Source organism: Acomys russatus, chromosome 23 (assembly GCF_903995435.1).
Source record: "Acomys russatus chromosome 23, mAcoRus1.1, whole genome shotgun sequence".
Classification (NCBI taxonomy): domain Eukaryota; kingdom Metazoa; phylum Chordata; class Mammalia; order Rodentia; family Muridae; genus Acomys; species Acomys russatus.
Window position 1 is genome coordinate 6,860,360 of NC_067159.1, and position 14,623 is coordinate 6,874,982.

Consider the following 14,623-nt stretch of genomic DNA (forward strand, 5'->3'; position numbering starts at 1 on the left):
CGCCTTTAATCTCAGCACTCAGGGAGGGAGAGGCAGGTGGATCTCTGTGAGTTCGAACCCAGCCTGGTCTACAGTTCCAGGACAGCCTAGGGACAAAAGAAGGCTGTGCCAGGCACACACCTATGATCCCAGCAGCGAGGAAACAGAAGCAGGAGGAGTGTTCAAGGCCAGCCCAAGCTACACCATGAGACTGTCTCACGAATGAATGAAGAAAGGACAGAGGAAAGTAAAGGATGAGTTAGATAGTTACTCATTGGTGTGTTTCTAGCTCTAACACTGTAATAAGCATCAGGCAATAAAATGACTATCTACTCAAGTGTAGGAGAAAGCTAGGGGAAAAATGCCACTAATTGTGCTTGGAAGTAGTGGTGGGTCACACAGATTTTACCAGTGGTTTTCAACGTGTGGGTCCTGACTCCTGGGGGTCACATATCAGATATTTTCATTACAGTTCACAACAATAGCAAAATTAGTTATGAAGTAGTTAAAACATTTTGTTATGGTGGGGGGATCACCACAACATGAGGAACTGTATGAAAGGGTCACAGCGTTAGGAAGGTTGAGAACCACTGCCTTAAAAGGTACAGCCCCAGTTCTTACAGCTTAACACTGGAGGCACTGACTTCTTTCTACTCAAAGCTCCTCCAAGGTCACGAAGCCCTAGTTCACTGGCAACCACAGCAAGCTGAGCACAAACCACTCTCTGGTTGTTGTCATGAACATTCAGTTTCTTTCTTCCCATCTGAGGCAGCAAACGTACTTATTTACCAGATTAGAGACGTTACATAAAGTCCAACTTCCTGCATCTGTGGCTTAGACAGAAACTGCAGTTTCACTGTTACGGGAAATTAGATTGTTTGTGTAGGAAAAATTAAACTATACTTTTCTCCTGTAGGCAGTGTCCACCCATAAATAACAGTGATCCTAACCTGAAATAAATGCTGGCTAGTTCATTTAAAGAGTAAAGCATTGGCACTGTTCAGTGTGGCAAACTTCTGTCCCTAAAACCGAAGCCTCTAAGGACAGCAACGTTGTTTGGAGTGAGTCTACACTCAGTAGGCTAGAGAAACATGTCCAGTGCCTGATCATCTGCCATGCATACGGCTAACAGCGTGGCAAATCTCTGCCAAATGGTAGTAGCTGCACATGCTTATCATCAGGACAAAGCAATGCAAAGTTAAAAGAGTAAAAAGGCTGATCTGAAAGCAGCTTCACCATGCAAAAGGGCTTCACAGGGCTTTGCAAAAGACAAGAACGTACGGTGCTGGTGAATTCTAATAAGGAAACAGAGTGAGGAGGCTATTTAAGGCCCAGTGAGGATAAAGCCAGTAATGAGGGAGGACTGTCCGCAGAGCTCCTCAACCTGCCTTAGGCTTGTCATCAAGTATTACTGTGAGACAATATAACTCAGGTAAATCCTAGCAGCCCTGGATGTTGAACTGCATGCAGTGATGGCTTAGGAACAGAATGTGTTTCTCTGTGTCACCTTGGCTGTCCTGAACTCGCTTTGTAGATCAGGCTGGCCTCAAACTCACAGAGATCCAGCTGCCTCTGCCACCCTGAGTGCTGGGATTTAAGACATGTGTCACCACGCCTGGCTTAACAGAATTAATTTTTAAGACGTAAATTTACTTTCTCTTGAAATTATTCTTAAAGCCACAACCAAATTTGTAAGAAGCTTTGAAGAATATTTTTAAAATTTAGGCACCTTAATTATAAAATGAAAACCAAAATTACAAGGATAAGGAAAAGGCACAAAGATTAGCAACCCAGCATCACTGTCATTTGAGAGGCTTCACCCAGCAGCGGATGGAAACAGGGCAGCTTGGGAAATCTTATGGAAGATGGGGAGGAAGGATTGAAGGAGCCAGGCGGGTAAAGGACACCACAAGAAAACCTACAGAATCAACTAACCTGGGCCCATAAGAGCTCACAGAGACTGAACCACCAACCAAAGAGCATGCATGCGATGGACAGACTTAAGCCCCCTATACATATGCAGCTCGGTCAACTTGTGGGTACCCTAACAACTGGTATAGGGGCTGTCTCTGACTCTGTTGCCTGCCTCTGGACCCCTTTCCCCTACGTGGGCTCCCTGGCTTAGCTTCAATAAAAGAAGATGCACCTAGTCCTACTGTAACTTGATATGCCAAGGCAGGTTAATATCCATGGGAGGTCTCCATTCTGAGGAGAAAGGGAGGGAGCATGGGGGAAGGGGAAGAGAGGAAAAGGAGAAACTAAGAGAGAGGAAGGGAGGCTTAGATCAGGATGTAAAGTAAATAAACTAATTAATAAAAAAATAAAAAATTTTTAAAAAAGAAAAAAAGATTAGTAACCTCATACTGAAAATTAGTCACCTGGATTGCAAACTAGCAAAGGCTAGGCGGAATAAATTGTCCCACAAGTCATTTTGACTCTTCATGTAAAAATCCTGTCAGAAAATGATTTCATAAAACAACTTGCATCTCCTTTTGTTCTACCATTTTCCGTTTTAAAACTGCTTGGCTGTCTCTGCAAGGACACATGAACAGCTACTGAACACCTGCATTCACCAAGGAAACACTCACGACACAGCCCAGAGCCTAAGCTGCTCCCTCTCACCTCTGGGCTTCAGAGAAAGGAAGTGGGGCACACCTGTCAGCCAGTGTGGCGTTAGTACCGTACTGGGGAAGGGGGGAGGCACTCAGAGGGATCAGAAGCAAATGTACTTGGAGCCTAAATTTCCCAAGTCATAAATAAACTGAAGTGAAAATCTCAAAATTAGCCTAGGTTGCCCAGAGTAGCATGAAACCAGAAACCACAGGCTCTGTGAGTTCCTTTGTCTCATTTCAAGTAAAACAGGTCATAATTTTGTAAAACTATAAGGATTTTTAAAATGAGGATGGACTAAAAGATTATCATCAAGATCTCAGACTGTACTGCCCAAGGAAATTTGCAATGTCAATGTTATTTTTATTAAATCTTATGATTTTTTTTAGAAAGAAAAAAAATAGAAAAATCTATCCTACAGACAGACATGCAGAGATAACAATAGAATTGAGGACCCAGAAATAAACTCTTAAATATATGGTTGAGTGATCTTAACAACAGTGCCAAGACCACTCAATGGGGGAACAGTTTGAAAAGCAATGGTCACTGTGTGAACTAAATAGTCGCATGCAAAAGAATTAAAGTGGACCATCATCTTAAAAAATAAAAATTGAACAAGGAGCTGGGAGCAGTGGTGCATACCTGTAATCCCAGCACTCAGGGAGGCAGAAGCAGGTGGTTATCTGTGAGTTTGAGGCCAGTCTGGTCTACAAAGGGAGTCCAGGACAGTCAAGGCCACACAGAGAAACCCTGTCTAAAAAAGAACACACACACACACCGCACACACCCCAAAAATTGAACAAGGTGCAGTAGACCATGCCTACAATCCAAGTACTCAGGAGTCTGAGGCAAAGAGAACTGCTGGGTTCAAAGCCAGCCTAAGCTACCAAGTGAGTGCCAGGCCAACCAGTTATATAACAAAACCTTGTCCCCAAAATAAATTAACTCAAAATTAAGTGGCTAAGGCCCGGTGTGGGGGCACACACCTTTAATCTCAGCACTCGAGAGGCAGAGGCAGAGGCAGGCGGATCACTGTGAGTTCAAGGCCAGCCTCGTCTACATGGGGAGTCCAGGACAGCCAAGGCTACACAGAGAAACCCTGTCTCAAAAAAAAACAAAAAACAAACAAACAAAAAAAATTAAGTGGCTAAATGCAAAAGCTAACAGTCTAAGACTTGTCTACAAGACGGTGGATTTGTGATGGACGACACCTGAAGAATAAGCAAGAAAAAAGAAGACCAACAAGGCAGACTTCATCAAGCATTTGTGTTCAAGCATCTGTGTATCAAACACTAGCAATAGGTTCAAAAAAACTATAAAAGGAGACAAAATGTTTTCAAATGATATCGGCTAATGTCTAGAATGTATTTTTTTAATTTCTAAAACTTAGCAAAATCAACTGAAAATTTGGGCATAAACTTGAATAAATATCTCTCCAAACAAAGTGTAAGGTATATAATAAGAGCATTGAAAAAAATGTCAGTATCACTAATTAGGAAAATGTAAATCAAAACTCCACATAAAGATAACTGATAGTGTGCAGGCCATTCTGCTAGCCTGCCTCAGGGACCTAGCAATGTCTTAAGTCATCACCTGCAGCCACCAAGTGGTCATCATCTGCCACCACTAGGTGGCTGCCGGATAAAAGCCCTCCCACCCCACCTAGGGAGCTGTGTTCCCTCTGTTGCAGCTCCCTCTCTGTTAGTGGCCCCTTTATCTCCCCTGCCCTCATAACTCACTTACTGCTTCTACTCCTCCAGGCTCTCCTCCCCTCCCCCGGTAAACTTCCTTATACCAGATCTGCTGCATGGAGTAGTATCTCAGGGGGTACACCTTGGCATGAGCCCACCATGGTACCCCCTCACCACATCATTATGTATCATAATAGCTATTTTAAAATACATAGAAATAACAAATGCTGGAGGAAACATAAAGAAACTGGAACTCTCACGCACTGCTGGTAGGAATGTAAAGAGCACAGCCTCTGTGGAAAAGTCTAGTACCTTCTCAAAGCTACATTCAACTCCCTAGAACCTAGCAAGTCTACTCAAGCTCTACAGCTAAAAGGCTTGAAAATAAGAACTTAGCTTCATGTACAGCAATGTTCATAGCAGCAGCATTCTCAAAAGTCTAAAAGTGGGAACAACCCAAGTGCCTACTAAAAGATGGATGAACAAAATGCAATGTATATAGAAACATTATTCAACATAAGAAAGAATGGCATCCTGATGGGTGCTACAGAATAGACTAACTTCAAAATCATAAATCCTAACATCTAGGGATGGAGCTGGCGAGACGGTTTGGTGGTTAAGAGGACCAGCTGGTCTTCCAGAGGACCCAGGTTCAATCCCCAGCACCCACACGGCAGCTCACAACTGTCAAACTCCAGAGGACTGGTTCTAGCCTCTGCAGGCACCAGGCACACTCTTGGTACAGAGATGCATACTGACAAAACGCCCATAGTCATAAAATAAACTTTAAAGAAAAAAGATGGCAAATCTACTAGTCCTAATACTCAGACAGACTGCTGTGAGTTCAAGTCCAGCCTGGTCTACATAGCAAGCTCCAGGCCAGACAAGGCTACATAACGAGACCTTTCTTCAAAAAAAGAGAAGACTCTTCCTCTAAAGAAAAGTGGTTGTCTTTTTTTGGGGGGGTGGAAATTTTTTTGGGGGGTGGAGGGCATTAAACTCAGGCTCCTGCAGGCTAGGCTAGCCTTGTATCTCTGAGCTACACACACCAACCCATGCTCATTTCTTGATTGATATTTGTATAATCAATATTCAATTTATATATATTAAATTAGGTATCAGATTCTTTAAGATTAATAACTAGATAAATTATAGATCTTGGAAGTAAAAGCACATTTTAAAGCTTTGGTTATAGTATACCCCAAATTGTGTGTACCAACATTTAAGTACTGTTACACATTTTTAAAAATATATTATAAGTACTAATCTAGAAATATAAATCACTAATGTATTTAGGTCAGCTATCCTAGGATAATTAAGTTTAAAATTTTGTAGAGAATGTTCAAACAGAAGGTCACAGCAATCATCTAATACGATTTTTGCTATCATTAAAAAAAAAAATCAGAATAAACTGCTCCTAGGGTTAAACCTAAAGGTATTTCAGGACATTTTCCATGCCAAGGTATGAGCTAAGGAAAACAGCCGCCACGACTGAGCCTCTCTGCACAGTCCTTCAAGTGAGGAAAGTTAGGTGCACTAGTCAAAGGTGAACTAGATACCGGCACAAGCCTTCAGAATTAAATGTGAGGTATTTGGTAACTAACGAGGAGTTCAGCAAGAACAGCGTGCCACTTATAGGAACGCCACATATACATGCAAGAAGCTGAGACAAGTCCTGCTGAAACAAGCAGACTCCAGGGTAGAATATTCTGGGCTGTGCATGTTAAACACAAGGACTGATCCCCAGTATTTTGCACTTGCCTGTAGTAGCGTGACTGCAGGTAGGTTGAACACACAGCTTTGGAAACATGGCTAGCAGAACCAAAGTCAATGACCTTCACTCGGTAGGGTTGGCGAACTGGGTCAACCAGCATGATGTTTTCAGGTTTAAGGTCAGCATGAATCAGGCCAAGGCTCTTGAGCTTCATCAGCGCTGTGGCCACCTGCTGCAGGATTGGCCTGATGTACTTGAGTGGCAGTGGGCTAAACTTGTTCTGCTTTAGAAAATCATACAGGTTCTGCTCCAACATCTCAAACACAAGGCAAGTATGATTCTTGTGCTGAAAACACTCGTAGGAACGGACAAAGTTATACTCATCAGCATTTTCGCTGCTGAGGCGGGAAAGGATGCTCACTTCAATCTGTCCTTGTCTGGCATAGGACGGGTGGTTCTTCAAGATCTTAATAGCCACGATTTCCTTGGTGCTCCGCTTCCAGCACTTTGCCACCTGCCCAAACGTCCCTCGGCCTAGGAACTCCAAAACTTCATAGCTGTTGGTCATGGAGCAAAGGATCTCATGCTGGACCAGCTGGTAGTCCCCTTCTCCGCTAGAACTACTACTCTTCGTGGTCACAGTGGTGGTCGTGGCAGCAGCACCCACCACAGTTCTGTTTTGCAGCATGAGAGGGGGGTGTTCTTCTATGATCTGCACGCTGCCGTTGCTGTCCACTTCCTCACTTTTTCTTTTCAGTCCACATTTTTGATATGGCTCAAGCAAGGAGACGTTGCTGCTGTGAGTCAGGGCCTGGCTGCTTTGGAAGGTTGCCGTGGCGGCACTGCCTGAGCTGTCAGCAGCTGTCACCACAATATGCTCCACCGCAGGAGCTGGGAGGAGCAGGCCCTGGTCGTAAGCAGGAATACTGAAATTTGCTACCTGGTGAGAGGAGCTGGCTTGCCCTTGTGTAGCTGGGAGGGTTTTGCTGTGGGTATAGTATTTGTCGTTGCTGCTCTGTCCTGAAACATCCCAGCCAGAGGGCTCTATTTTCAGTTTCTTCGCACTGCAGAAGGCACTCGACGACACTGATGGGGGGGAAAACACCTGCAGCTGTGATGCCATACCTACATGGAAAGAAAGGAAGAGTGAGACCACAAGGGCTCCAGATGCAGAGCTCACCAAGAGCGCATATGAGACACTTGTAGCTGATGAGACCCACTGTACTGTTTCCCCTCTCTCAAAAGCTAACTCTCTCTTAACTGACATTCCCAGATACAGTGTCATACTGTACCAAAGCGAAGGCTAACTACTCTGTACAAGTCAAACATAAAACACTGCTCTGCTCTTCAACACTGGAAAAGACTGCCACTGACTGGAAGAAATCAGGCTGATGATAAGGCTAGAGGGTATCTTCTCAAGAGGAAAACTTTCTACAGAGTTAACTCTTAGAACTAGACGGTATTAGGAGGGGAGACAGCTCAGGGCTACAGCAGCATAAGCAACTGCTGACCAGCCCAACTACCCGAGTTTCCTTCCTAGACACGCACGGTGGAAGGAGACAGGTGACTCCCACAAGGTGTTCTATGGCCTCCACAGTCTTACCAGGACATCCAGACACATATATGCACATCATGTGTGTGACTACACAGTGAGACAAAGTCAGAGAAAAAGAAAAAGGGGGAGAAAGAAAGAGGAGAGAAATGTAAAGACGAAATATCTGAGGAGAGGAAGTGAGACAGGCCAGCTGTCCTGCATATCTCACAGATCCTTCAAGTTCAGTAAGCCAAAACTAAATTCAAAGCTTTTTTTTTTTTTTAAAGAATAAAGCCCATTTAGCACAGAATGCAAACCGCTTCATATTTTCATATTTATCTGCTCTTATCTCGCCATTAGGACCTTCAGAGACTTTGTGGCTCTACAGTAAACACTTTCCTAACCCTACATTTTTCAGTAATTATAAACAAGTGTATCATTTGCAAAAACAAAAAACAAAAAAAACAAAACAAAAAACCTCTAAGAATTTCTATCTCAAATCCAGACCCCTCTCTCACTTGCTCTTTCTACCCCTCCCACCAAATCTACAAATCTTATTCAAATGTCCATTTGATTATAAAACAGTCACCTCAAATTCAGTAGGTCCAAAATTAAATTTACAAGCCTCCACTCCACTCTCAATTTTCTACCTCAATTATGGGATGGCACCAAACACCCACTGACAAAAGCCAAAAACCAGGGAGCAACAGGTCTCAGCTTCCTCATCTGTATCATGGTAACAGCACAGGCACCTCGTTCAGCTATACTGAGACTTCAGCCATCTAACCCGGGTAAAGTGCTGGCTCCTGGCACAAGCTCATTATCTGGACTCACTCTTCTCCCTTTCTTCACAAACTACTACTTGGCTCATTTATATCCTAAGTGTAGTTCAAGCCAGCCATTCTCCTCCACCAGGCTAGTTCACAGCCTCTTAAGAACTGCCTGGGGGCTGGAGAGATGGCTCAGCAGTTTAAGAGTACTAACTGCTCTTCCAGAGGACCCGGGTTCAATACCCAGATCCCACATGGCGGCTCACAACTGCCTGAAACTCCAAGATCTGACACTCTCACATAGACATACATACAGGCAAAACACCAAAGTACATAAAAAATTTTTTTAAATAATTAATTTTTGTGCCAGGCACATAGGGCACACCTGTAATCCCAGCACTTGGGGAAGCAGAGGCAGGCAGGTCTCTGTGAGTTCAGGTCTACAAAGCAAGTCCTGCATAGCCAAAACCACACAGAGAAACCGTCTTAAAAAAAAAAAAAAAAAAAAAAAAAATTGCACTCAGGGGATTCTTTGCTTTTATTTGCTGTCGGGGTTATGTTTTGTTATTCTGTTTTTGAGTCAGGACCTTCAGTGTCCAAACCGCCTTCAAGCTTGCTATGTGGCTGAGGAGGACCTTGAACTCTGACGTCTTTGCTTTTAACCAGCAACCTAGATATAACCATCCTCTTAACTCCTCCCACTCCTCCCAGAAGTTTTCCATTACTCTGGGCAAAAAGTTAAAGATCTTCAAAACAGCATTCCCCCACTTTGATTCATCTCCTCCCGCCTCAGCCTCCTGAGGGCTGAGATTACAGGCACACACCACCATACCCAGCTCTTTAGTTCCTGCAAACCAACTGCAGTTTCTCTCAAGATCGGGCTCCTAACACAAAACTCTTCTGCCCACCCCCCACATCTCTCTCACCCACACACACACCCCCCCCACAGCCATCCCTTCCACTCTGGATTTGCTGCTCCTCTCTTGTAATTGTAAATTGCCTAGTGCCATACCCCCAGCTACAGTATAATTCCATGAGGATGGATACCATCTGTTTTCGTCTTCACTTCTATCACCTAGACCTTCCAGATTCTATTAATGTAACATAAACACAGTATTTGCCTCCCGCCTACCAACTTCGCTATCTACAACTCACCAGCACTCATCTATAAACTGCAATGTGTTCAAATGCTTGGCTTTGGTTTTGTTTTCTTTACCTGTCCTTCTGTTTTACTTTCATGGTTCTTAAGATACAGGTGAAGTCTTCACTACAACCCACATAGTACAATTTTACAAGGCATAAGAAAATAAACATACAATTAGAAAGGAAGGAAACATGACAAAGGACGTTACAGAACATCAAAAAGCACTGTGTAGGGGCTGGAGCGGGACTGAGGTGGTGCCTGCCCAGCATGGACAGGGCCTTGGATTTGATCCCTGGCACTGCATATAAAGGAAAGATGAAGGGAGCAAATGCGTGCCCTTCTTTGAGCCTGATTACAACTTAGAGCTATCTGCCCTGGAGACAGCTGCAAAGAAAAAACGTATCTTTAACCTTCAATTTCTAAAATGTGGTATGGATTTACTTTAAGCAAGAGTTTCCGTAATTTATATAAACCTCAAAAAGAAAAAAAGCACAAATTAAAAGCTAAGGCCAGTGCACTTCAACTTACAAGGTCAATGAATATAGAAAGCATCTTGGCCTACTTACTATCACCAATGTAAAACCAAATATAATAAAAGAAAAATCTGAAACCAAGCAGTTCCTTTACAAAATTTGCCTATTAAAATAAATGCAAAGCACTACTTGCCATCATTAAACTGAGCCAACCTAAAAAGAGGAAGCCAATCTTTCAAGTTGTTTTTCCTATTAAAATACAAATTTAACAACTCATCCAAAAAACATGGAGCACAATATGTAAGTAGCTAATAGTGAAATTTTTTAAATATACAATTTACAGTTTGCAGCAACTACAAAAGGACAGAGGGTCATTGGGCAATGGTGGCACATACTTGTAATCCTAGGACTTGAAAAGGCAGGACAGGAGGATCAAGGCCACCCTTCTTTACAGTGTGAGACCAACCTAGGCTTTATGCCCTACCTCAAAAACAAAACTGTAAAGTAATACTGGAAAGAACTCATGAAATACCCATTTGTTTATTATTTTAGGTTTTGGGTTTTTTGTTTTGTTTTGTTGGTTTTTTGCAGGGGGAAGGTGTTCAATACAAGGTTTCTCTGCATATAGCTTTGGCTGTTCTGGAACTCTCTTTGTAGACCAGGCTGGCCTGGAACTCACAGAGATCTGGATTAAAGGAGTGCGCCACCACACCTGGCTTATTGTTTCCATTTTTAAAGAGCCCAGGTTAGCCTCAAATTCACTATGTAGCTGAGGACACCTTGAATTCCTGTTCTTCCTCCACCTTCTGAGAGTAGGGTTTACAGGCATGTACCACCACTCTTGGCCAATTTTTCTTTGCAATGTTCATAACCTAGATATATAGACTTTAAAATACTACATTTTTAAAGTGATGTTATTACCAACTTTTGACCCTATAACAAAATAGGAACTATTAAATTTTTCACTCAATATTATCAAGAAGGAAGGAGAGAGAGAGAAAGGAGTGGAGAGAAATATGTTCTAGGATATTTTGAATATAACTTACTCAGAAAAACAAACCTAATCCATGCAAGAGGAAAAAACAAGCAGCACTTCACCAGCCTTCCTCACAGGTGCACATTTTATCACCAGGACTCTTCGTGTGGCTGACACTCACTCAGACCTCAGTAACGAGGTGAGAAGAAAACACAGAACCAAAGTGACCTAGAAAAACCAACACTGTTATTTATATTCCACTCTGAAATAAGACTTTAAAAAGCCAATTCTGGGCACAAATCTGCCTTTGCAAATGGGGATCAATTCTCTTCCTAGGCAAGACTTCCCAACCAAAAATATGGAGCAGAACTAACAACCTTGGGTATTTTACTGTATAGAATGCTCTGTTAAACAAATCACAAAACTTTTCACTGCACGTGAAGATAGCTCCAGATAAATAAATGCTATTTCTGACTTCCTGAAATGTTTCACCTCTTGACACCAGCAATAAACAAAGCTTGTTTCATTTCAAAGTTCACTTTCCAATGGCTTAACTAATGTGAAGTAATGACAAATTTGCTCCTTGCAATAATCCCAAACCAGAACTAACAGCCAAAGACTGCTTAGGACTTGTATTTACTACTCAAAGAGCACCGCCCCATGCTGGGGTGAAAGGCCTTCAGACACGGCCATTTGAGAGCATCTCTCCTCCCAGCCATGCACTCCACACTGCAATTACTATAGGGAGGTGGTCCTGCCTCAAAGAATTAAAATCTTAACACTGCGTGGACTGGTTTGGTACCACAGCCAAGATAACCATTTTTTCAAAGACTTTTGTCCTCTTTTTTCAAGACAGGGTTTCTTGGTGTAGCCCTGGTTGTCTTGAGACTTGCTCTGTAGACCAAGGCAGCCTCAAACTCAGAGATCCCCTTGCCTCTGCCTCCCCAGTGCTGGGATTAAAGGTGTATGTAACTTCCACTAACCCCCCCACCCCCACCCATTTTACCTATAATAAATCCATGCTGCTTTTGTTCAATGCCCTCTTTCTTCTCTGACACAATTTACCAAGTAATGACCTAAATAATCTAAAACCAGCCAATACTTTACATTGAGCTCTTCTCCCAGTCACCTAGAGAAGTTTATATTCTCCAATATACGCTCTCATATACACTCATCATTAGACAAGTAAGTTAAAAAACATGTTTTATTTTTATTATTAGTGTGTGTATGTGTGTGTGCATGATGCAATGGTGTTTGTACATGCCACGGGCGGGGGGGGGGGGCGCGGGCGGGGAGGAATGTATAGAAGTCAGAAAACAACTCTGTGGAATAGGTTTTCTCCTTCCACCTTTACATAGGTTCCAAGGATAAATGCCAGTGGCCAGGCCAGGCATGAGCAGCGAAGCACCTTTACCCACTAAACCATTTTCCCAGTGCAAGAATACAACATGTTTTGTAGACGTGAAGCAGGAAGGGGAGGGGCTCAGTAAGTGCACATGAGGACCTGAGTTCAGATCCCCAGCACCCATGAGAAGATTAGGTGCTGGGGTGCATGCCGGTGTGAGGAGGCAGACAGTGGTGCATCCCTGGAGCTCCCTGGGCAATTGGCAAATGAGAGACCCTGTCTCAAAAAATAAGGTGGCTACCGAAAGAGGAGGGCACACAGCCTCAATTAGGTCTCCACATGGGCATACGGGGGTGTGTCCACCTACATACAAAATCTGGGAGGAAAGTTGATTTGTTAGAAACCTAAGTATCTTTTATTCCGTTCAGTTTTCTCCAGCCCTCCTGCACTACTTACTTAAAACTCTTAGCTACGTACTTAAACAACCTAAATGGTCTCTCAAGCACACCCTGTCCACACGCAGTTTTCCAACTCCTTCTTCACTTCCTAGCCTGCTTTAAAAACACACATCTGGAAAAGCAATATACATCTGCCCCCCCCCCCCCCCGCCCCACTTAAGCCTTCAGGATAAAGCCTAAAAGTCCAATTTTTTTTTTAAGCAGACCTTATAAAAAGTCTGACCTATGGCTTCTTTTATAGATTTTTTTTTTTTTTTAATCTCTTTTCCCAGGGCACTCTCTTAAGTTTCAATGCTTCATAGACTATGTGGGCCTTGACTTCTCCAGCCTGAGTTCCTTCATAGACAATGTGTTCTTTCTGAACTAAACTTCATTTCCCTTCTTAGCCTGTTTTCCCTGGTGTCGTAGTGCCCTCGGCCCACATAAGTCTCACGTCAGTGTGGTAGGGCCTGTTGACCTGTACCCAGATCTACTTCCTCCTTCCTTAGGCACACGGCTAGACTCTGCTGAGCAGTCTTCCCACTACTGGAGAACAATGCGTGAACGAGGCCTCCAGAGACGCAAGCGTGTGCCTGGAGACAGCATCTGGGCAATGCAGAGCAACAAGATGGAGGAAGCATGGGCCTTTTTGGTGGCTAAGCACAGTGGGCACGTGACTAACCTGGGCCTCTGTTCTGACACAACATTTACGGTGGGCCGCTACATAAAACAACTTTACTTCTACTAGATTATTTAGTCAGGCAAAAATACTCAGAAGTCGGGCTGGAGAGATGGCTCAGCAGTTAAAAGCGCTGACTGTTCTTCCAGAAGACTGGGGTTCAATTACCAGCACCCACATGGCAGCTCACAATTGTCACTTCAAGGCAAGATCTGACACCATCACCAAGACATACATGCAGGCAAATAAATGAAAATAAATTATTTTTAAAAATACTCAGAAGTCTTCCCTAGGGCTACTTTATAGTACGTCAGGCTCCTGATAAAGGTTCCCAAAACACACACTACTTTCTTTACAGTTACTTATTTAATTTAGTCCCTTAACAAACATATATTGAGGACCTGGTGTCTGTCTGCCAGGAACTGTTCTAAACACAAAGAGACACAATAGTATTCAAGATAGATATGGTCTTTTATCTCTCTGAGTTTACATTTAACTGGGCATAGTTTGTTGTAGCGCTCCCCCAAGGTGGGGGGAGGGGGTGGGGTGGGGAATGCAACTAGTGATTAGCTATGAAGAAAACACAATCTAATATATAATAGAGACGGTGGTCAGAGAAACCCTTGTATGATGTTCCCATTTAAACTGAGCTCTAAATGACGGAAGAAGTTAGGACACAGATAGGAATGTTCTGTGTATACAGACTGGAAGAAAGGAGAAAGCAGATGTAGGGCTCGAAGAGGCGGGTAGAGGTAATTCCCAGAACTTGTGGGCCACTCTGGATTTTAAGTGTCCCCCATTTAGACTTATTTATTTAAAAGTTAACTTCTGGGGCTTGTGGGTAGAGGTTAGAAAGTCGGCGCCATGGCTGGCTCACTTGTTGAAGGCCAGGTTCAGGCTCAGTTCCCAGCTCTCACATGGGGGCTCACAGCCCTCCAGCTGAGGGGAACCTGGCATCTCCTCAGGCACCAAGTATACACACGGCACACATACACAGGCAAGTAAAACACTGATACATACAAATTAATCTCAAAAAGAAAATATTTTAATGTTAACTTCTGGTTCAGTGAGATAGTTGAGTAAATGCACAAGCCTCACCACCTGAGACTAACCCCAAAGCACAGTAGAAGAGAGCTGTCCCCTGACTCTGTGTGTGTGTGTGTGTGTGTGTGTGTGTGTGTGTGTGTGTGTGTTTAAATTCTGTAAGGATGATCCTTAATGTCAGGGTAGTAAGACATTCTAGTTATTTTCTTCTTTCTTTCCTGCCATCA

At 43.2% G+C, this 14,623-nt stretch overlaps 1 protein-coding gene across 1 annotated transcript in view; it reads right to left on the reverse strand.

Annotated features, from left to right (window-relative positions):
• The window catches only part of Hipk1 (homeodomain interacting protein kinase 1), a 49,380-nt gene that overhangs the window by 30,837 nt on the left and 3,920 nt on the right, over positions 1-14,623 (reverse strand). Inside the window, exons 2-3 of the mRNA XM_051165966.1 lie at positions 10,962-11,119; positions 6,042-7,119 (exon numbers count right to left, since the gene is read on the reverse strand). Coding sequence (XP_051021923.1) covers positions 6,042-7,117 — 1,076 coding nt within the window. The 5' untranslated portion in view covers positions 7,118-7,119; positions 10,962-11,119. The remainder of the gene's footprint in view (positions 1-6,041; positions 7,120-10,961; positions 11,120-14,623) is intronic.